At 44.5% G+C, this 24,352-nt stretch overlaps 1 protein-coding gene across 6 annotated transcripts in view; it reads right to left on the reverse strand.

Moving 5' to 3' along the window:
• The window catches only part of AMPH (amphiphysin), a 987,297-nt gene that overhangs the window by 95,991 nt on the left and 866,954 nt on the right, over nt 1–24,352 (reverse strand). For all 6 annotated transcript variants that reach the window (XM_086964852.1, XM_086964854.1, XM_086964849.1 and 3 more), the window contains one exon: nt 5,604–5,720. In XM_086964852.1, coding sequence (XP_086820978.1) covers nt 5,604–5,720 — 117 coding nt within the window. The remainder of the gene's footprint in view (nt 1–5,603; nt 5,721–24,352) is intronic.

Here is a 24,352-nt window from a genome sequence, read left to right on the forward strand (position 1 = left end):
GCAAACTAAGCCCTCAGATTCCACAAGATATCTGATTAAGACTGGTGTTGGTCAAATCGGCTTCATATTAATGCTATATGGGAACTTACATTTTTAACACGTTTCTAATTTTTTGCTATGCTCTTATATGTGGTACGAGTGAATATGATTGAGTATGATTTTGTATGTATGTTGTGAGTGGTAGATGAGATATGGGACCTGTTTTTCTTTGTTTTTTATATGATATGACATCTATTTACAATATATCAAACTGTCTAATATGGAAAAATAAAATAAAATAATGTTTAAATCAACTTGTTTGGTCATTTATGTCTAGCCAGATTGGTTAACCAACAACTGACGAATAGCTTTTAGTAATTAGGTAGAGCTTTTGTTTGTATATTGAGTTAGGAACTTTTATTAGTAAGCGAGCAGCTGTGTTTTGAACCAACTGTATCCTCCTCAGGAGGTAGTCAGGGAGCCCCGAATATAGCTCATTGGCATATTCAAGATGATAACGGCCTGTATGACCATTTTTTGAGCCTGCAAAGGAAGCAAATACAAACTTTTTTTATTGACTTTTGTAGTCCAAAACAGGAGCCACCATGGCTACCATCTGTGGGCCAAAAGATAGCTGACTGTCGATCTTAACCCATAAGTTATGGATTACTGTAGTGGGGGGAGGGGGAGGTTTTCCAGCATTGCATTGTAAACTGCTTGTCCACACCCACTGAAAGACAGCTCTTGAAGCGGCTAAAAGCATCTGGTGAGGGTCTTGTGAGTTACTGCCCATAGTAAGAAGGTGCTGAGTGTCATCAGCCTATGACACTATTTGGATACCAAAGGACTCCGCCAATAAGGCCTGGCCGGGGAGGAAGGGGGGAAGGTTGGGATCATATAAAAATTTAAAAGAGTACAGCTCAGGGTGGAGCCCTTCAGGACTCCAAACTTTATCAGCTTAGGGTTAGATGCAAATGGTGGCATCCAGACCCTTGGCCTCTATTGGCATGAAAAAGAGCTAATCCAAGCCAACGCAGTATCGCTGACTCCTATATTTTCCAAGCACTGGAGCAGGATGGAATGAGTCACAGTGTCAAAGACCGTGGATAGGTCCAGGTAATTTAAGAGTGGTCTGGTTCCCTTGATCCACAGCTAGCTTGATAGAATCAATGACCTCCACTAAAGCTGACTCAGCACTGAAACGAGGATGGAAGACTGACTGGGGCTGGTGCAACAACTCACCTTGTTCTAAATATTTAGATAGTTGTCCATTAATAAGCTTCTCCAACATATTTGATAAGGCAGGTAGCACAGAGATGGGCCTGAAATTGCTTAAGATGGATCTATCCTCTGAGGGCTATTTAAAAAGGAGCAACTGTCTGGCCTGTTTCCAGCAGGTGGGCACAATCGTTGATTGAACTGAGCTGGTTTAAAAAAGAGTTGATGCCCTTCAGGCTAGCATTCAAAATTTGAGCAGGACATGGATCATCTGGTGAGCCAGATTTACACTCTCTGTTGGCCTGGCCATATTCCTCCAGAGAAATAGTAGCAAATTCCTGAAGAGAGCTCGTCCAGATCTTAACTGGAGGGTCTTGTTACCGCTCAATGTAGCTATTCTCTGGGTTACAATCAGTGACTGTATTAATACGTTTTTCAACAATGTCAGTGATCGGGCCCTCAAAGAAGTCAGACCGCTTCTCACATAACATGATAGAAGCATCTAAAGCCTGTATGACGGCATCCAGTGAGAGAAAGGTTTTACTATCTGGAAAATATCTCTATGTTTGTTATCGGAACCAGCAATTTGATCTACAAAATAAGCCACTTGCACTTTTTTGATCGTACAGTGATAGATATTCAGAGCTTTTTTACAATATTTTTTGTCCTCAGGGTGGTAGCAACTTCTCCAGGCCCTTTCTAATTTTTTGCAGGGCTTCCACAAATCTTTTTATTCACTGTTAAACCAAGGTGCGGATGAGACTCTTCTGGAAGAGCTAAGTGACTTCTGCACTTTCACTGGGGCTATCGAATTCACTGTATTCTGGTATTCCATTGTAATTTTTCTCACTACAGTGCTTTTGAATTTTGAAGAAGGTTTGATTTATGTTTGTGTGTTTTATTTTATTTTTTATTTGAAAGGTTTATATAGCACTGGATACACCCGGAGTTATCAGAGCGCTTTAACTTCCCCCCTGCACAGATCTGCATGAAATTTGGCATGCCAATTCTTAGCCAGTTTTGCCACGGGAATGGTAAGGTTCTTGCAGATTTGTTAAATGCTGACAGGGTTATTAGCATTAGCACTAACAAATAACAATTAAGGTGTAGTTATAGTGAGAACTCATAAAACATTACACCTTACCTAAAAAAAGAAAAACTTCACTGAAAGAAACACTCTATTTGGTGATGGACACACCCAGCCATATGGAGGCTCAAATGTTCCCACAGGCTATAGGCCGAGGTAGAAAGGGCTTTCACCAGTCTTACTATCCTCATCCTCCCTCTACCCCTCATCCATGGGCCAGAAACAGCCTGGGCTGTGTGTACCCTTTCTCCCAGCACAAGTACAACACTGTTGGAGTGGATACCACTGGTACTTGCTGTGCCCTGCCATATCCTGTCCTCCCAATGCCCTGTCAGAAAAATACACAGTAGAGCATAAGAAGTCAACAAGGGCAGGAAGAGACAGCTTTAAAATCCCCGCCAGAGACATTGTTACTATAACACGCCACTGTGAAATCAGAAACTCAGGCACTGTTTCTATGCAGATTCCCACATATCCCATCTGGGTTCTGTCCAAGAGATTGAGGCTCCAAAACCTCCAGGTGCCTTTGAGAGAATTGTCTCCTTCCCAGGTTTTTCCACCAGGTCAAAGTTCTGTTGTCCAGTGAAGCCCATTCGTTGGGGAATGGGGCGCGTTGCTTCAAAGAAATGAACCACAAGCAATGAAAGTTGTGGGCAAAGTCTGGGACACTGATCCATGACAGACAGAACACCTTGGTGGACGGTCTTCTTCAGATTAATGAACCTCCACCCACATCTGGAGTTTTAACCTTTCCTCACTCTGCGTTGTGTGCACAAAAGGCAATAAAACCCCAACTAATACCTCCACAATTGCTGTTAGTATTCTGTAAAGGCATATCTGTTCTATAAAAACTCAGATATAACTGCACCAGGGCTGTAGGCAGAATCACACTAACCATAACACAATCTCAAAATAAGAAAAAAAAACAGTTGGAATTATGTAAATGCATAAAATAGACAACATTTTGCAGAAACGTGCACGTTTTCTAACAGTATCTTCTAAAGCAGTACGTCTATTTAGAATTCTGTAAGTAAAAAAAACTTGTTACATGCTCTTATCATCCATACACTTTGCAAAGTGTGTTGAGGTCCTCTTCAATAAAGAGAAAGCTTTCTGTACAAAAAGGTAAGACAACTAGAAACATTAAATTAAGCCCTTACAACCAACAATCCTGGTTTCTGAAACGATAAAACGACAATAGTGATCAGAAAACATGCTGAGGGCTCTCAGAGTGGCAACATTTACTGAAAATGTGACATACCACTAATTAGTTTTCCTTAAAAGTTTGACACACGAGACCTATTTAAGAATCCTACAAACCAACTACATGGTTGGGCCGGAAATCTTCTGTGTAGAAAAGCTAGAAACATTGCATGACCAAATTATAAGTTCCAGAATACTATTTATAATTAAATTCCTTCAATCTTGCTCATAGAGCCACTAAATCACTAGGCTCTCGAAATCACACCTGCTCCCCTCTGCAGTAATTCAGCAACTGTGCCTCTGTGAAATCCAATTTTCCACAAAGAGGAAAATTAATAACCGTGCGTTGACATCCAGACAGAAAGAAAGATAACCAGAAAAGGTCGTGTCAAAAGACTGTGCACTGAAGAGGCCCTTGGTCAAAGCATGTCATGAATTATTGTTCATAGCCTGCGCTATTGTCAACGTGTGATGTGAGACAAGCCTTAGACTACTATCAAAGTAACAAGACAGGATATGGTTTAAAATATCCGTAAATTTCAATCACTTCATGGAAAACGAGTCCACAAGAATATCATCCGAGCATAAGCTTTTAAAAGGAACTGGAAAGGTATGTGCCTGTGATATATTGCTTCTGGACGTTTCCAAGAACTCGCCTGCTATTAGTATACAAAAGAGACAACAAACCAATATAAACAAGGGGCCTCATTTATGAAAAGTGACGCATCGCTGCGTGAAAACAGCGATGCGTCACTTTTCACTGCGCTCTCCCTGCGACACTAACGATGCGTCATATTTACAGTATGACGCATCATGTCGCAAGGAGTTACAGATACGTCAGTATTTCTGACGTATCTGTAGGCGCAAAATTGACGCATTGCTGGAGTGTGTCACAAAAGTGACCCAACTCCAGCAATGTGTACTTTCACATAGGCAAGTCCCATGTTGTTAGTGCCTGCGTCAGTTTTATGCCTGCCATGAGGCAGGCGTAAGATTTTGACGCATTAGTGGCCAAGAAATGGCGCAGTGAAATCTTATAGATTTCACTGCGTCACTTCTATGACTCTTTCTTGCATCAAAACGCACCCCTTGTATACATTATACCTGGGGCAGGTATAATGTGGTGCAGGAGTTTACAAAAAGATGCATCTACCTAGATGCGTCACTTTGTAAATATGGTGCAACAAGGCATATTTTTTACTTAGCTGGTGCGTCACAAAAAGTGACGCACCAGCGGCATAAAAGTGACGCAAGAAGATACTTATGCGCCCCACTAAATTTTCGAAGGAGCAAATGTACACGTGAATCTATTTGCTCATTGAAAAATTTGCTTCACAATAAGCTTTCCAAGGGTACGCTGGAAAACCTGCCATTGTTACAGGTTTCCAGATATAACTTGGTAAACGTTTGTGAATTGCATGGTTGAAAAGCGCTGGGTGTAATTTTAGTTTTTTTTTGTCGACTGGGCCCTTTGTCTAGAAACCATCTTAAGAAGCACTTCAAGAGCTCTTCAGATAGGTAAACTGCTGGCTGAATCGTCGTACATCAACAAGAGGTGCCGTACCGAAAATGTGTTTCAATGCATGGACATGTTCCTTTGCATCTCCAGTGCACCAATATTAAAAAATAGCAATGTTTTACTCAAAGATTTTTCAAAAGAAATGATGCCAAGCAATCCGTAGGCTTAATTGAGGCAATCAAAGGACAAGCAAAAATAGACAACTGGAAAAGTTGAAAAGTGTATCTGCTAATTCCTTTTTTGAGCTAATTTAACATTCTGTGTGGTTAAGTCTTTTGATTCCCACTAACTTTCAAAAGTGCTAAGAGACATCACAGCACTCTCCTCTCGCCCAATTTTATCCCTTATATATCACAAACACAGAATGGCTTTTCTCTCAATTTCTCAATTGCATTTTGTTTCCAAAATTATATCAGCATTGCACACACCTGGGGGGTAATCCCAATAGCACCACCCTCTCCTCATCCTTGAGAATGAATATGGAAAAAATAAACTGATGAATCAATGAAATGAAGCATAGGGATGAGAAAATGTATCTGGATGAAGTAGTATGATGTTTTGGCAGTGAATATAAATTGTGCATCGAAGGGAACTTACCACAGCCTCCTCCGTTACTTCTGTAGGTTCTGCAGGTATAGCCTCCACCTCAAGAGAAGTAGGCAGAGGTTCTGATTCATCGGTCTGTGCTTCCAATTGTGGAGTTTCTTCGTCAATCTTTTTGGATTGTTGAAAATCAAAATATAAAGAACACATTGAAAAAAGATGATATTTGGTAAGTACTTTAAGGGAGTGGAAAAACAGAAATTGGTCAGAAAGATTTTTTTGATAATGTTACTCTTTAATAAGCTAGTTCTCTATTTAGCTCAGTTTTAATCATGCGATGGTCATTCAACAAACTATAAAAGTTCAGTTTGACATTTTGATATATATACTTGTAGAATCAGTGTCTAATACATAGTAACAATAAAGGAAGTGACTTGACAGTAACTTAAATGTCTTTTGTCATTGCAATGTGACAATATATTGTGAGATGAGTCATTTAGACAAAGTAAAAGTGGAACAAAGGCGTTAATTGAATAGTGGAAGGCTAGCGATTTATATCACAACAAGTACAACATCCCATTCGATGTTCCTTTTCAGAAAAGTGAAACAAATGTAAGGGGACCCCACACAACTCAACCTGGCAGTTAGGCTCATTACTAACTGCAAAAGATTTGACCACATCATCTCAAATCCCTAATTTGGCTGCCTATTGAAGGTAGATGCTTTTATAAGACTGCCTGCATCACATAAAAAGCCCTCCACTCACAATATCCGTCATACCTAACAAACAAACTCAAAATTGCTGGCCGCTCCAGACTGATGAGAAGCTCCATGGCCCTCCTCCTCGTCCCCCTGCTACTAAAAAATAAATCCACCCAACCTCGCTACTTTTCTGGAAATGCTGCTAGCATCTGCAATACCCTCCAGAAGGACCTGCACTGCAATCCCTCCTACCCCAGCTTTAAAAAGACATAAAATGTCACCTTCTCAACAAGTACAGGAGTCTATAATTTCTCAACAAGTACTGGAGTCTATAATTTCTCTTCTGCCCTGGCAAACTGTCTCCCCTGCATTGGTTGTCTTTCTGCTAACCTGTTTGACCTTTCGCTCTCCCTTTTTGTACTCTTCTCTTCTGTGTCCCCTGACCGTGCTCTCTCCCTGCTCTTATCCTAGTAGCTCTAACGTATGTTCTGCTAGCTATTCTGAGGACCTTCTCCCCTGTCCTTTGCTTCCCTCCCCCCTCTTTGTTCCCCCGCCCTCCTCCTCTTCCATCTGCGTTCTCCCTTTTTCTCTTCTTTCGTATGCCTTGAGTCGTTACCTCCATTTTATTTCTATATGTACTGTAACTCATTAATCACCCAGAACCCTGGCTGTCCCTAGAAATAGAGAGATGTTCTCTCTCCTGAACATCGTTCTCTTTGCCCTCAATTAGTATTTTGTTTTTGTTGACTCTTCTTGCTCTTGTAAAGCGCTCTGATACCTCAGGGTGTAGCCAGAGCTATATAAAACCTTTCAAATAAAAAATAAAATAAAACACTAAAACAATCAAACCTTCTTCAAAATTCAATAGCACTGTAGTTGTAGATCCGGAATTAGATGTTAATGCATGACACAGTATTACAGGATCTTTAAAAATGTACCTTACATATGCTTAGGCTAGAACTTTACATTGTAAAGGCCTGAATGAAACCTTAACTTTTATTTTTATCCACTGGTGATACATTTTGGGAGCAAAGCCTGATTTGCAAGGCATATTTACTCAATGAGGGAACTAATAATTTAGAGTCCTGATGCAGTCATAGGAGAAAGCATTTAGAACCAAGCAAATGTTAAGTAAATCCAAACACTTTATTTCAGAGACCTTGCTTCCCGTGCAAATAGATGGCTAAGCTTGAGGTGTGGCTTACAGTCACAGTTCGCAAGTATAAGTAGGAATATGTCCTTCTGAAGAGCTCTGCCTGCAGACCCTTAAACGTTGACTGGAAAGTCAACTAGGATCCCTGAAGAGAAAAATGAAAATATTTAAAATTAAACCAGATGAACAAACTCAAAGAACCACAAACCGTCCCCTGTATAGCAGGAAGATGTGAGAAGACAAGGGAATTGGTTACGGGTCAACCAGAGAACAAATAACCAAATGTTGATGTCAATAAACTGTGGAATACGATTACAGAGACGCAGATGAACTGTTAAAGTGAGCAGAATCTCCTGTTTGCTCTCTTGCAATGCAGGAAAGTGCCAGCGACTAAACTAAACCTTGTAATGTTTTTTTATATATATTGGTTGGCACATTTTACCACATTGGCAGACTTACTGTGCAACCACTGCCTACAGTGTGGTCAGAACTGCCATATTTAGGGAGGGTTGCTAGGGCGATGGATGTTTCCATGACAAAGTGGCTTTATCTTCTAGGAAGAGTCACTTTGGTGCTGAATAATTTGTTGGAAAATTCACCAATGACAGCCAATACGTGCGGAAATTCCATCAGCAAATGTGGACACTGGAAATATTCTTGACATAGGGTTGTGCAGTTAGTGTCTTCATTGGAGACTCCCTAACATGTTAGGTTATTTCTGTACATGTTAGAGATACTTTACCTAAATATGTTTGCAAGTGTGCTACCATTCACAAGGAAATTTTTCATGCAGTAAACTGTCATGGAGTAAGCTGCAAGCTGGTAGTGCAGACAGATGAAGAAGCTATTGGGCGCCATTTTATAATTGAGTGGATGACATGAAAGACATTTTTATGAGTTAATTCCTGCCGACCTCCTGTAGGTAACAAAATGGAATTTAGTATAATAAAAGATTACTGTTATGTTTGGATTGTTATTTCAGTCATATCCAGGTTCCACAAATGTCCCTTTGTCGTAATACAATGTTAGAATTGGAAAAGAATATCAGCAGTTTATTTTAATTACATATTTGGTTTAGCATGACCACAAAGGAATTGGGTGAAATGAGGTACATTATAGACCACTGACTCCTTGTATGTGTTGAAAAAGCTGCTTTATTGAAACAAGTATGTATCACATAAACATCCTCAGCCTAAGGTCTCACACATCTAAAACCTCACTATATATTCAACAACCTACATTCCTTCCCCTCTCCTCTAAACCCGCCCTCGTATACATACCCTTCAAACTTTGACATCATGACCTATTGTATTTCACTGATTAACTCCCTTTAAACATCCATTTCTGCTTAGCATTGAACCAATTGACCTGTGCTCGATTTGATATTCCTATGACGTAACCTTATAACTCCAGAACTTCCGGTGTGGGCTTGTTGAGACCCTCCCTTTGTTCCTGATTAGCCTATATTAACCAAAATAACCTCAAGTAAAGGCCTGAAAACTTGTGGGCTACCCACCACCAGAAAAAGGCACCAGTCTGACTTTTTTTGCCCCCCCCCCCCCAGGCAAAAAGCTCACTCTTGCCTCCTCATAGTCCTAAAAAAACTCCCTCAACTCCATCAAGAATGGTTTTATCCCATACTACGAAAGAAGCATTCTATCTTCCCTGAAAAACTCAACCTCTTCATAACCTAAATCAACATGCTGTAGCCTGCAAAACCCTAATCCCTACAGAAATGTTGCATTTCTTTATTTACCTTCCTTCTGGCTTTATCTATGGGTGATGGCTTAGATGCACCTCCCCAACACCTCCTGGGGTTAAACTTCGTCAAGGATACAAAACACCCTGACCATTTTGATTTTATCTCCCTCAAATCTTCTTTCATGGATCTCAAAAATGCCAAACCTTTCTCAACCACCATGTTGTTTTCCCCTAAATGGATCAACAAAATATCCGGGCAAATACTAATAATCATCAACTTGTTTAGTTTGGGTAACAACTCCCTCCACCTAATGCCTCCTTTGACAAACCACTAAACTAACAACAAGCTTCTTTGAAAACCCACATTTCTTCCCCAAGCACTCTCCCCTACCACCCGATCCTCCAACTAAATGAAAGAATAGCCGACAATCCACACTGACAAGCCAGCAGCCAAAGGACCTTGAATTGAACCTGAAAGAGAAAATAGTGCAAGTTCATCATTCTAACTAACAGTGGCCCCTTTCCCCCTCATCGATCTGAACATACCTCTGGAAACAATTGGACAACCACCTGCCTAATCCCATTATATGGGCTCTAGACCACCCTCTCTTTCCTGCCCCCATCGCTGCCCTGATCCTAAAAAAATGAGTACCAAAATCCTTAGCCACCAACCCTAACTTTGTCACAGGTTTTCTCAAGACTGCCAATAATTGGAAGGAAGTTACCCCCTACTTGTTGGTGAGTGAAAACCACCACTGTAAGCCCCTCCACCTGCATTCAGAGTTTTCTACCACATACCACTGGACTTACCTTCTCCTCGTGAACCTGAAATAGCACTGTCGTTCCTCTCGACCATTGGTCAGTTTTTGACCAGAGGAAGCGGAATTCAACACTGTTCTGTCTGAAGTTAACGTCATCCCATTTCAAACCTCATCATTCTACCACTCCCTGCCCAACAACTCTGAAACTTGAAAGGCCCAAAAAAACGATTTCAACCTGAGCATAACAAACCTCTGGCAAAACATGAATTACTCTGCAAAAACCTGCCAACAAGGAGGCTTCCGTCTATGTACCGTCCTACCTTGTTCACTAGCCCAACCCTCTAATATCCTCTTATCCAACTCTCCTGTAGATGGTGCATACCCCCACAACAGTTTCCCTATGAAGTCAATGCCTGCCAGCTTTCCTTTGATCAACATCCTGGATAAACATTTTTCTGTCAGCCTCAGTATGAACTGTACCATGACTTCTGCTCTCTCCCATTCACCCAAGAGGCGACTAGCTCCAGAGCTCACAAATTCGCCCCAACCCTGATAATATGCCTTAGGTATGAACACCTCCAGGGAACCCCATACCAGCTGCCACATCCTCTGTCTCCCATGGTCCATAACTCGGGTGGCATCTGAGTTGTGTCCCTGTCCACCTCCATGGACAGTCCATGGAACCTCTTCCACTGTGAACGAGACAAAGCATACGCAATGTCATTGTTTACACCTGGTACAACCTAGCTCGAAACAGAATATACTTCTGCAAGCATTTGAGCACAAACCCCCTCAGCAAGTTAAGGATCTGAGTGTCTCCGCTGACTGCCTGTTGACAACCTGAACCACTGCCATAGTGTCTACCCTATAAAGTACTTTCCTGTGTTGTAACCCTACACCGTACAATGTGACACCCACCACCAAAAGGAAAAACTCAAGAAACACAATGCTTTATCCTCCAATTTCCTACAGTCAGTCAATTCTTCCGCACACCAGCTTCCCTGCCAATACATTCCAAAGCCTATGCCTCCTGATGTCTGAAAAAATCTGCATATCCCAGTCAAAATCCTACTGCGCCTGAATTCGGATACCATTGAATGAGACCAGAAACCCTTCCACATCCTCATTTTTATTTATTTATTTTCCGTTCTTGTATAGCGCTGGAATTTGATCTCCGAGGAGATATCTCCGCGCTTTGTTCTTTCCGAAAGCAGGACTAGACAGTAAGATCTGGGTAGCAATACTGGAGTTACTGAGTGGAGAATAGGTACGTCTTCAGACATTTCCTAAATGCGGATAGATAGGAATTTAGCCTAAGAGTGAGGGGTAATGAGTTCCAGAGAGTAGGGCCTTTATATGAGAGGGCTCGGCCTCCCTGTCTCTCTCTTTTGATCCTGGGGATCTGGAGCAAGGCTTGGTTTTCTGAGCGTAGGGTTCGACCTGGTTGATAGGGTTTAAACATTTCTGTTAGATATCTGGGCTGGGGCCAATTCCAAACAAACATTTATGGATAGTACAGCAGATCTTAAATTTTACTCTCTGGCGAATGGGGAGCCAGTGTAGCTTGTTTAGCAGGGGACGAGAGGAGGATCTGGCAGGGGCATTTACAGGGACTGTGCTCTTTCTATACTCCCACGCGCGCACTCCGCTCAGCGAACCTCTCACTTGCCTGTACTGTCAGAATTCGGAGGAGCAGAGCCGGTGGCCGCTCCTTCAGGTATTTGGCCCTGGAATTCTATCCCCCCTAAAGCTCGGGCCACTCCAAATCACCTGCAATTCCTGCAATTCACCTGCAATTCCGAAAACTTATAAAAACCTGGCTGTTTGCATCAATCTAGCACCTCCTTTACCATACTAGGGTCTGGCATGTCTGCAAGCGCTGGGACGCCCCGTCGCTGGGGTAGCCATGCGCTATACAAGACCGGATAACATAACATAACATAACATTTAGAATCAGCCTAGCGGCCGTATTCTGGGCTACTTGTAGCCTCCCCAGCTGTTCCTCATTAGAAGATATGAGTAGCCCATTGCAGTAATCCAACCTGCTAATCACTAGGGTCTGCACCAGTGTTTTCCTATGGTGATCTGCTAAGTAGGGGAAGACTCTCCTAAGTAAGCCAATCACCCTCATACAAGTTCCTGTGACCTGAATGGCATGGTCTTTAAGCACCAAGGGTTGATCAAGCTTAACACCTATATTTTTTACGTTTTCTTTTGGGCATGGGGCCATACCTAATTCAGGAGGCCACCACTCAGGTGACCAAAGGAGTGGGGCATCTCCAAAGAGCATGACCTCCGTCTTACCTACGTTACACTGTAGGCAATTGGAGGTCATCCATCCGGCTATCGCTTTCATTCCTGCAGCAAAAGAACTTTTTACTGCTGGGGTCATGTTCTGGAAAGGGAATAATAGCTGGGTGTCATCAGCATAGGATATTGGCGTGAACCCATGTTCCCTCACAATATTCGCCAGGGGGGCCACATACACATTAAATAATGTGGGGCTTAGGCATGAGCCCTGTGGAACCCCCTTTGTGAGCTCCCTAGAGATGGAATAGTGGGAGCCCAGATGAACACTTTATGAGCGGTTGGAAACAAAGCTTTTTAACCATGATAGGGCCGTTCCATCCACTCCTACCCCCTCCAGACGACTGATGAGGGTGTCATGAGACACCGTGTCGAAAGCAGCGGACAAATCTAATAGCACCAGAATCATGGATCCTCCTCTATCCTGTGCCATCCGGATGGTATTGGTCACGGAGAGGAGAGCTGATTCTGTGCTATGATTTGGTCTGAACGCAGATTGAGAAGGGTCCAGGCCGTCCGCTGCCTCGATAAATTTAGAGAGATGAAAGTTGACATGTCTCTCAGTCATCTTACTCAGGTGGGGTAGGAGGGATATGGGGTGGAGGTTGTTCAGGTCAGACCATGGTAACGCAGTGTTTTTGCGGACAGGGTTCACTACTGCCTTTTTCCGGTCATTAGGAATCTTTCCTTCTTTAAGGGAGAGATTGATCAATGATTCAAAGCTCGGGGCTAATAGGCTGCCTAGAGGAGCTATCATCTTAACAGGTAGCAAGTCTGTGGGAGAGCCTGATTTGATTAGGTTAAGTAGGGTAGTAACTTCTGTAAGGCTGATCTCTGGAATCGTGGTCATAGTAAGCCTGCTATTTTCGCTCTTAATTAACTCAGGACTGGGGGAGTCAATTGTATCCCTAATGTTTGATGCCTTAGTGATTTTTTCATAGATTAAATCAATTTTATTCTCAAAGAATGCTGAAACCTCATCACATAAGGTTTGACTGAAATCATCCGGGCTTTCGCAGGCTGTGGGCTTAGCAAATGATTGCAGGATTTTATAGAGTTCTCAAGTAGAATTCCCTGCCTCTGTTATTTGTAACTCAAGTCTATGTCTCCTGGCTTTTTTTATGTTTTTAAAGTAGTTAGATTGTGCCTCCAGATAGTATATTTTACTGGTAGGTGTGTGTGTTTTCCTCCACTTTTTCTCCAAACTCCTACATTTTTATTTCTCAACCCTTAGTTCTTCTGTATACCATGCTTCTTGCTTAATTTTGGAACATTGCTTATGTAATTCTAACGGTGCAAGTAAGTCAATAGCTTCCAGGAGTGCTTCATTGAACTTGGCTAGACCTTGTTCGATGTCATCCTCTTTAGAGAGAGTGGGTTCTTTCCATACTTTCTGTAGTTCTTCTAGAGTTATTTTGTGCCATTTCCGCTTCCATATTGCAGGAAGGAGTTTTAGGTGTGGTGGGTGAGGACCAAGTAAACTAAAAGTTAACATATAGTGGTCTGACCAACTAATGATAGTGGGAGGGCAGCATGTTATTTTAGGGCAATTGGTTAAAATTAGGTCTAGTGTGTGGCCACCCAAGTGTGTTGGGCCCTTATTCTGAATTTTAAGTCCCAAACTAGATAGATCACCAAGCAGAGACATACTATCAGGGTGATCTGGTAGGTCTATGTGAATATTAAAATCTCCAAGGAGAATGAAATCTTCATTGGCTCTAAAATAAGAGGCTAATAGTTCCATAAGAGTTAGGGAAAAGTCAGAGCATGAACCACGAGGATGATATACTAATGCTCCTTTTCACTGTGATTTAGAAAAGAGGGAAAATGTAAAAATCATTATTTCCATCTGAGCGTTGCAACGTTGGTCAAGTACTGAGACTTTTAAATTCTCTTTATAAACAACAGCCACACCGCCTCCTATTTTAGTCAAGCGATCTAGATGATGAATCTTGTATCCAGCAGGGATTCCTAACATTATTGCGGGGATAGTGTGGGGTTTTAATCATGTCTCTGTAAGAAAACAGATGTCTGGCTTGTCTGTATTTATAGGATCCCATAATTGTTGGTAGTGTTTAGGTAGAGAACGTATGTTCAATAAGAAACACTTAAGTCCCGGAGATCCCTTTCCGGCAACATAGTTAGCAGTTGGTGTGCTGGCTCCGCCTGGCAAGGAAGGTATGTTATGTTATGTTATGTTATGTTATGTTAGGCTCATTTATTAAGCGCACAGATGCTCCAGCGAAGGAGCGTCCTGGCGCCCGACAAGGTAGCAACACAACACAACTGGACAGAACAGAGCAGGGAAAATTTAAGGAAACAAGAAAGTTTTTACAGCTCGACGGAAAGAAAGCAGATCCCTAAGGGCGCGAATCGCAGGGGGAACAGAGTTCCACAACACTGCGGCGCGAACTTGAAAAGAACGTCCGCCTGCCCTGCAACGCTTAAAGCGGGGAACAACCGCAAGTTGTAGGTCTGAAGATCTTAAAGCCCGGACCGGAACATAGCCGGACAGTAGATTGGAAAGGATCATAGCAGGGGATCCCTTGAGAATTTTGTAAGCTACACAAAGGACCTTGAACTGGATCCTTTGCGCAATCGGTAGCCAGTGCAGCGTACGCAAGGTGTTAGCAGTTGGACAAAATCTAGGTAGTCCCACAACAGCTCTCGCTGCGGCATTCTGGACACGCTGCAGGCGGGTGATTTCCGATTGATTTAATTCCGCTAGAAGGGAGCTGGCGTAATCAAGCCGAGAGATCACGGTTGCTTGAATCACAAGTTGCCTGGTGGTGGCATCAAAAAATTTGAGTACAGGCCGTAGTCCACGTAAAATGCCAAAGCAGCAGGCCGCCGTGCGCTTGGTATGGCAGACAAAGGTGAGAGTTGGATCGAGACAAACCCCAAGGTTTTTTAACTCAGCGACCGGGGTTGGCGTAGGACCCAGATCTGACGGCAACCACCTGTCTCCCCAGAGTTCCGTTTGTTAGCCGAAGATCATGACCTCCGTCTTGCTGGCGTTCAGCTGGAGACAGTTGGAAGTCATCCAGCTGGCGACCGCCCGAAGTCCTTTCTGGAATCTGGGGGCATCCACATCCGCATCCCCGCTGATCGTGACCGCTAACTGGGTGTCTTCGGCATATGACAGCATGGTCATACCCCAATGCCTGACCACCTCAGCCAGCGGTCTCACGTACAGATTGAATAACGTGGGACTCAGCGAGGAGCCCTGGGGGACCCCCAGTTCCAGAGGATGGAGTTTGGACTGATAAGGCGGGACGGCCACGCAAAAGGAGCGGGTGGCAAGAAAAGAACGGAACCACTGGAGAGCAAGCTCAGTGACACCAGCTTCCTCCAGATGAAGCAGAAGGATAGGGTGGGACACGGTGTCAAAGGCGGCGCTCAGGTCTAATAGCACCAGCGCCGCCGTTTGCCCCGCATCAAGCACGGAGCGTAAATGCTCCACCATGTACAGTAGAGCAGTCTCCGTGCTGTGCCCAGCCCGGAATCCATTCTGCGTGCTGTCCAAGATGTTTGCCTGGAGAAGATGGTCCGAGAGGACAGAGTTGACATGCATCTCCACCACTTTGGCAGGCCACGGGAGAAGTGAAATTGGACGGTAGTTCCCGGGCTTACCGACGTCCAGAGATGGTTTCTTGAGAATAGGCATGACCACTGCCTGTTTCCACTTCAATGGGACCACGCCGGATGCTAATGAGGTGTTAATCAAAGAGCAAACCGGCGAGAGACCGTGGGATGCTAGATCTTTGAACAGTGCTGGCCGTAGAGGATCAGCTGGTGACCCTGACTTAACCTGCTGGGCCAGTTTACTGAAACTTTCCGATGTTAAGCTCGGGAAGGAATGTAAAACATCCAGAGTTAGGGGCTTGAGAGGTCTACCGACAGGGGGTACAACCGAGGGAAAGGCTCTGTAGATGGCATGAACCTTTTCCAAAAAGAAAGTCGCCAAGGTTTCACAGTGTGCGATAGAGCTCTGATGAGTCGCAGTCACCTTTTTAGCAATAAGGTCTTTCAGGGCCTTAAAAATAGTTTTGGAGGGGTTAGTACTGGTGCGAAATTGCAAGGCGTAAAAAGCGGCGCGGGTTCTGCAAACTGCGCGATGGTAAAGTTTTACAGTGGCCAAGTACAAAACTTTTTTGTCGATGTTATAAGTTTTGCGCCATTCCCGCTCAGCGCGCCTACAGGTGCTTTTAAGCACCCGCAGCGAATCATCGTACCACGGGCTCTGATCCCTTGACCCACATTTACACGAGACTATCGGAATAAGGGAGTCAAGGGCCCTAGTAACCCACTCACAGAAGCGATCGTAGCCCACATCCACAGTCTCAATTGGACCTAGCGGGTCGGTAGACAAAAGATGGAAAAAGTCCTCAAGTTTCAATTTATTCCAACGCCGTCTAGGAATAGAACGCACCATGGGTTTGAGTAGCGGCTCATACAGGGGGCACTGGATACACACCAGGTAGTGATCGGTCCAGGCCAGCGGAGATGGAGTGGAGATACTGACTTCCGCTAGATTGGTGAAGAAAGGATCTAGGGTGTGACCACCTACATGAGTAGGCTGCGACACCAACTGAACAAGCTGAAGAGCCTCAAGATCAGCGACAGAGCTGTATACCGCTGGCATAGACATATTGTCATAATTGAGGTTTAAATCGCCGAGGATGGAAAAATTGGAGCAACCTGCTGCCAAGGTGCTGATAGCATCTGGGAGGGCCTTCCTGAAGGCCACATCACTACCAGGCCAGACGCACGGGTAGCAAGACTTAACTGCAAGCGCTATTCCCCCACCTCTAGAGGCTCAGTTAAGAGTGTACACTGAGTACTCGGGCGGGAAGGCCAAGTTGATAACGGCCGTGTCAGCGTCTTGTAGCCAGGTCTCCGTCAGGCAGAAAACATCCGGCGACTCCTTACCTATCAGGTCGGAGATGTCTTGATGATGTTTGACCATCGACCTGACATTCAGGTTCCAAATGCTGAAAGATGGACTAGCGCTGTCTACCGCAGCAGCAGAGTCATTGCTCACACATGTTGAAGGAGCGGGGAGGTCCAACGTCCCGCAAACACTTGAGTGAGGGCCACACAGCGGCCCGACCCGCAGAGCGTCACAGGTCCTGTAGCGTTGGCCAATGGCCAGCAGCGTGTCCCTGGAGTAGCACAGCATTATGTACTTCGCAGCATCCAGCGGTAAGGGCCAGGGTCCTGCCCTGTCCTACGCGTCCTGGCGCGGAGGGGCAGGACTCTGGCACGACTCCGGCCACGCAATGGCACGCCCGCTGCGCGATCCCGCTGCGCTAGGGGAGGAGCTTTAAGTAGGTGTTCCCTCGCTGGCTCCTGCGCACTAAAGCGCAGGCAGATAGTGGCGCCTACACCAACACTCACCCCACTCCAAGATGGCGACCAAAAAAGGAAACCCACCCCAAGAACCGGACCCGCACAAGCGGCGGTGAAATACCGATTAATATGCAGGTGAGGGGGATTTAAAACCAGGGGATAACAAACTAAAAATAAAGCAAATAGTAAAGAAGGCTTTTAAAATAGAAGTATCAGCAAAAGCGCGTGAAGCGCTACAGCAGTAGTACGCTACCTTGTCAGGGCGAGGCTACAATGGGACTCGCCTTAAGTAGGTGTTCCCTCGCTGGCTCCTGCGCACTAAAGCGCAGGCAGATAGTGGCGCCTACACCAACACTCACCCCACTCCAAGATGGCGACCAAAAAAGGAAACCCACCCCAAGAACCGGACCCGCACAAGCGGCGGTGAAATACCGATTAACATGCAGGTGAGGGGGATTTAAAACCAGGGGATAACAAACTAAAAATAAAGCAAATAGTAAAGAAGGCTTTTAAAATAGAAGTATCAGCAAAAGCGCTCGAAGCGCTACAGCAGCAGTACGCTACCTTGTCAGGGCGAGGCTACAATGGGACTCGCCTTAAGTAGGTGTTCCCTCGCTGGCTCCTGCGCACTAAAGCGCAGGCAGATAGTGGCGCCTACACCAACACTCACCCCACTCCAAGATGGCGACAAAAAACAGGAAACCCACCCCAAGAACCGGACCCACACCAGCGGCGGTGAAATACCGATTAATATGCAGGTGAGGGGGATTTAAAACCAGGGGATAACAAACTAAAAATAAAGCAAATAGTAAAGAAGGCTTTTAAAATAGAAGTATCAGCAAAAGCGCGTGAAGCGCTACAGCAGCAGTACGCTACCTTGTCAGGGCCAGGCTACAATGGGACTCGCCTTAAGTAGGTGTTCCCTCGCTGGCTCCTGCGCACTAAAGCGCAGGCAGATAGTGGCGCCTACACCAACACTCACCCCACTCCAAGATGGCGACCAAAAAAGGAAACCCACCCCAAGAACCGGACGCGCACAAGCGGTGGTGAAATACCGATTAATATGCAGGTGAGGGGGATTTAAAACCAGGGGATAACAAACTAAAAATAAAGCAAATAGTAAAGAAGGCTTTTAAAATAGAAGTATCAGCAAAAGCGCGTGAAGCGCTACAGCAGCAGTAGGCTACCTTGTTATCTGATGGGAATGTCCTGCCGCGGCTGTAGTACCAGTGCCAGAAGAATAATCCCTTATTGGGCATGTATGATCAGCCTGGAAATGGCAGTTAGCACAGGAAAATGGACCCTCAAAGTTAGGCCAAGGTTCACGCATATAAGTGGCAGTGGAGATCGGAATCCAACTAAGAAGTTTTTCCCTTGGATAGGATATGGTAGAGCTAACCTGTGCATCAGGAATGCCAGGTGCTAGAGCCATGTCCCTTGGTCCCGTCCAGTCGCGGATGGGCGCAGACGGGCTTTTCTTCGGCGCTTCTTAGGCGCGCTCGAAGGCGCCCCCCGCGCGCAACCGCTGCGCGCTTAACGGGGAGGCATAGCTAAATAGCCCTTAAGACGGTGACGACTAGAGCGCTGACCTCCGCTCTAGCGGAAGTGGATGTTCGTATGCCTGGCTCTTACCTGTCCGCCCTCCGCTCTACGGCAGTAATTGCCGAGTCGGACCGGCGCGGGCAGGCTACAATATCGAGCCCAGACAGTGCGGGGGAGAGTGTTAGGAAATTACAGCAATTAATGAATGTGGATTATTAAATCAATCCTAATATTAAAACAGTTTAAAAATCTGTCACAAATGTTAAAAGATGCCAAAAGTTTCTAATTGCTTCCTAGCACCTCGCAGCCCTTGCAGTCAGGACAGACAGACAGTCTAGGATCTCACTCTACCTTCGTGTGAACAGCGGGTCGGGGAGACACTGCCACCGCCTCCCTACCGCAACCACTCGATGTTCAGTCCAGTCTAAATAGCCCTGAAGACGGTGACGACTAGAGCGCTGACCTCCGCTCCCGCGGAAGTGGATGTTCGTATGCCTGGCTCTTACCTGTCCGCCCTCCGCTCTACGGCAGTAATTGCCGAGTCTGACCGGCGCGGGCAGGCTACAATATCGAGCCCAGACAGTGCGGGGGAGAGTGTTAGGAAATTACAGCAATTAATGAATGTGGATTATTAAATCAATCCTAATATTAAAACAGTTTAAAAATCTGTCACAAATGTTAAAAGATGCCAAAAGTTTCTAATTGCTTCCTAGCACCTCGCAGCCCTTGCAGTCAGGACAGACAGACAGTCTAGGATCTCACTCTACCTTCGTGTGAACAGCGGGTCGGGGAGACACTGCCACCGCCTCCCTACCGCAGCCACTCGATGTTCAATCCAGTCTAAATAGCCCTGAAGACGGTGACGACTAGAGCGCTGACCTCCGCTCTAGCGGAAGTGGATGTTCGTATGCCTGGCTCTTACCTGTCTGCCCTCGGCTCTACGGCAGTAATTGCCGAGTCGGACCGGGGCGGGCAGGCTACAATATCGAGCCCAGACAGTGTGGGGGAGAGTGTTAGGAAATTACAGCAATTAATGAATGTGGATTATTAAATCAATCCTAATATTAAAACAGTTTTAAAATCTGTCGCAAATGTTAAAAGATGCCAAAAGTTTCTAATTGCTTCCTAGCTCCTCGCAGCCCTCGCAGTCAGGACAGACAGACAGTCTAGGATCTCACTCTACCTTCGTGTGAACAGCGGGTCGGGGAGACACTGCCACCGCCTCCCTACCTCAGATCTGCCTTCCCTCCTGCAGACAGTCTAACATGATGGTTCGGAAAGGAAAGCCCTGAAAGTGCTAAACCTAACCTCCTACAGAATGTCCTACCTGTCCTCACCACCCTGCATGCAAGGATTAGGTGTCCTAAGAGCAGTTGAACCTTCTGCACCGTGGACGTTGTTTTACCAGCATTGTGTTCAATAGCACTCACATTCCTAACTTCTTGTCCTGTGGAAGGTGTGCTATCATAGCAACCGAATCCAACTCAATTCCTAGAAATGAAATGGTGGTCGCCAGTATCACCATTATCTCCGGAGCTAAGGGAACCCCATTTCCTCCATGAGCTCCTTAAATCTTACCAGTAGACGCTGGCAGTAAGCAGAACCGGAGTCCGTGACCATGAACAATTCATCAAGATAGTGTGTCATCTTCACGTAAACCATCCCTCGCACAAAAAAATCACTGTAGCAAAGTGATGCAATTCTCGAAGAGAGCACACAAAACCAAGCATCTCATTGGGAGGGTTTTGTCCACATACCAGTACCTTTCAAATTGTTTACCCAGCAATTGAAAATCCTCTGGGTGCACAGGTAATAAATGGAATGTGGCTTTATGACACATTTTGCCATATAAGCTCCCAGTCCTTCCTGTTCCACCATGGCCAAAGCCATTTCCATGGAGGAATAAGACACTGATGCCAGCTATACCCCAATGAAATCATTGACCGAATGGCCCTCCAGCAAGTAAAGGTGCTGAATGAGCCTAAACTGCCCACCCTCTTTCTTGGGCACTACCCCTATCTAGGAAACAATCAAATTCTCCAGTGGCCACATGTCAAAAGGCCCGACCATCCTTCCTTCCTAATCCTACTTCTGTAACTTGAATGGCAGATATATGCCAAAACATAATTAGATAATAAAACTAGTGGTTAGATATAATTTCTACCCACCGCCATCTGTACCGCTCCGGTACTAGACATAGCTGCTCTAATAAAGATTAAAACCGCTGAGCAAATATCCGAAGACTGCAAAGAGAGCAAATAATTAAAACCATCAATATAAGCATATGGACGGAGGGGTCTCAACAATGGGAACAAAGTGCAGTACTTACATTCTTATACAAAGAGCAAAACATAACAAAGTGCAAAGTGCTCTGTTTAGTCATAATATTACATGAACACATGAAAAGGTTACTAGACCAGCTGAATTGCTGTGGAAAAGCTACGAGAAAGTGTACCAAAGACAGAAAAAATCTAGTAAAATAAAATCTATGCTGGTGTTTCCTAGTAAAAGCCAATGAAAAGTGAAAATGGTTTGTTAGTAAACCCAGATTCAAAAGAGCCACGGAATAATACAGACTCAAAACCCTTTTTATGAAATGCACTAGCCTTTACTGCAGTTTTAATCATTGGTTTTACTTATTGGGGCATTGCAGCTGGATTATTGAAAAGATCAATTAATCTTAAATCGTGGAAGGTTAGTTTCAAATACCGGAACCATGGAATACTATCAGTCCATCCCCATCTCCTCCCTGTCACTCCACTCGAGCATGGCAGCGACAATCGCAGAGGCCATGCCGCGTTGTGCCACCTGTCTGTTATCACTCACCACCAGAGTCCCTTGGCGGTCACTACGTCCACCTGCTCACTGTTCTCCATCTGCAGTATGTTCCAGGGGCTTCCACTTCCTGTGGTCCTTCTCTGGGGCCTACTGTATCAAATTCAATCCTTCTCTAATTCCTGGGCTAGGGGACCCCCAGCTGTCTTCCTCATCCACCAATCCCTCCATCTAGATTGTGCCTGTATTCCTCCAATGCCCCCAGGGAATAGACCTCCCTCTGGTCTGATGTCCCCCAAAGCCCTTTATGCAAAACTTGTATTTAATACTTTAGCTGGGATTTTGAAGACCAGGATAAAGAAACAAGTGCAAATATGTAGGAGAACAGATCCTGTGCACATGCACGTATGGTGGATAGTCCGAGTATGAGGACTAAGGTTTCTACTCATAAAGAGTGATTGCTTGAAAAAAGAACATGGAATGTCAAAATTCGTGTAAATCAAGTTTTTATAAGTCATACAGTGGACAGTACAGTAAGGAAGTAGCCAGCCGACACGTGTTTCGTCACACCGTGAAGGAGGTGTAACTCATCAGGGCTGTAGGGCTACAAGGTTGGCGGAATCGTAGAAGTAAGGAGCGGCGGAGAAAAGACCCCGTCAACGTGTGCAATGAGGCGAAAAAACGCCAAGGAGTTGTTACCATGTCAGGCAAGGTAGCAGGGCCAATGGCGTCCTTGGATAAGTTGCTGCCTGATCGGAAAGGAGCGCACGCGATAAATGCGTTAGAGGAATAAGACCGGCATCCGGGTAGTGGATCATGTGCAAATATGTAGCTTTCCATTGGATTTTGTTCATAGTTGAAACATTAGGCGACTTTACTCCAGTTGTAAAAAGAAAATTAGAATCATGCTTCGTGTTATTTGAAGCTTGCTTCGAAGACAGACGTGCCATTTTAACCTGAATGTTAGGTATGTGGAGAACCTTGGCGGGTGACAGACAATTCATGGCAAAGTATGGGAAAGTTACACAGTCACTGTAATTTATGTAATAAATGGGTGCAAAACCAACGTGGTGTTTAGCATTCCTAGCTTGCTCCATCAAAGAACAAGGTGTATTTCAACTTTGTAAATGGTTCTTATGGAACCATGGTGATTTACACACTCTATGTAATGTAAATTTTTTGAATATGTACTAAAGATTTTTTCACAACCTAAACACCTAAATCAGGGATGATTCTTAAAATGCTTTATTTGTAAAATAATAGGTGAAGGAGCCAAAAGTTTATCTTAAGAACGTCCTACCAGTGCTGCTAAATGCCAAGGGGACCTTTAGGCTTGGTCCCACCTTACACCTCTTTCTAAACCCATCCTACACTTCCTACCGTTTTATCTCACTCTTGCAGGTTAATATTCTTTCCTGCCTTTTCCCTTATTTAACAATTTGTGCTCGTATTCCTTTCTCCCTTTCTGCTTTTCTCACTCTTGCTCTTGGTTAAAATATGAAGAAGAAGAAAGTCCTGGTCCCCAAAAAGAAATCCCTGTGCCTACCACCTGCAAATAGTGGAACAAATTAAGCATTACTGTGGCACTGGATCAGTTTGCCCTTTTCTGTCAGTTTTTTCTATTATTGTTTCTATGCAAAATATTTCGCATGATTGATTACTTCCTATACTAACGGTACATATCCATGGCCAAGATTCTGGAGAAACAGAAACTGTGCAGATCGTATTCTATACGACTGAAAGATCTATACAACTTTTCTAAACCGGTTCTGAGAATAAAATGCTAAAAGAGGATTCTGCGATTGCTTTGAAAGAGCAGTCAAGAGCTGGGGATTAGAATCTCATCAGACAGCAGCAGCTGGTGGGCGGAGGTGAGGAAAGGATGGTTGTGTTTACAGATGGATTTAGCACCGTACATGTGGATTTTCACATCACACCCACACTGTTCCCTCGTTGTAAATACTCATAAATCTTGCTGGCTTGAGGTTGCTGCAAGCAACACTGTAATGTGAATCTTCAATAGACACCCCCAACTCTCTTCCAGACAATGACAGCTAACAGGTTCATAATTAAACCAAAAGACTGCGATAACTGCTACAATTCTGCAACTGACCCTTTTTTTACCCAGTCTTTTATGAATGAAAATACATCTAATGTTATCTGGACTAGACTTGTGAATGCTATATTTTTCTTGTTTTTTTAACTTTGTGGTTGCGCTCAAAAGGACTTTCAAAATATTATCACAGTGGAATATCAAATTTGGTATGGCCCCTGAAGCAATCCAGTAATATGCTCTGTCAAGCTGCACCATTTTCACCCAGGGACTATTTACCTAGTTGCCCCATCACCACTTCAGTTATGTACATACTCAGAGCGATATCCTCTTCTACACTGGAGTATACCGAAGGTGTGATAAAACAGTTGGGGCCTTATTTATGAAGGACTTGCGCCGCCGGTGCGTCACTTTTTCCCATGTTAAAAGTGACGCACCGGCGGCGCAAGTCCTTCAT

The sequence above is a fragment of the Lissotriton vulgaris genome, chromosome 4_1, assembly GCF_964263255.1.
Source record: "Lissotriton vulgaris chromosome 4_1, aLisVul1.2, whole genome shotgun sequence".
Classification (NCBI taxonomy): Eukaryota; Metazoa; Chordata; class Amphibia; order Caudata; family Salamandridae; genus Lissotriton; species Lissotriton vulgaris.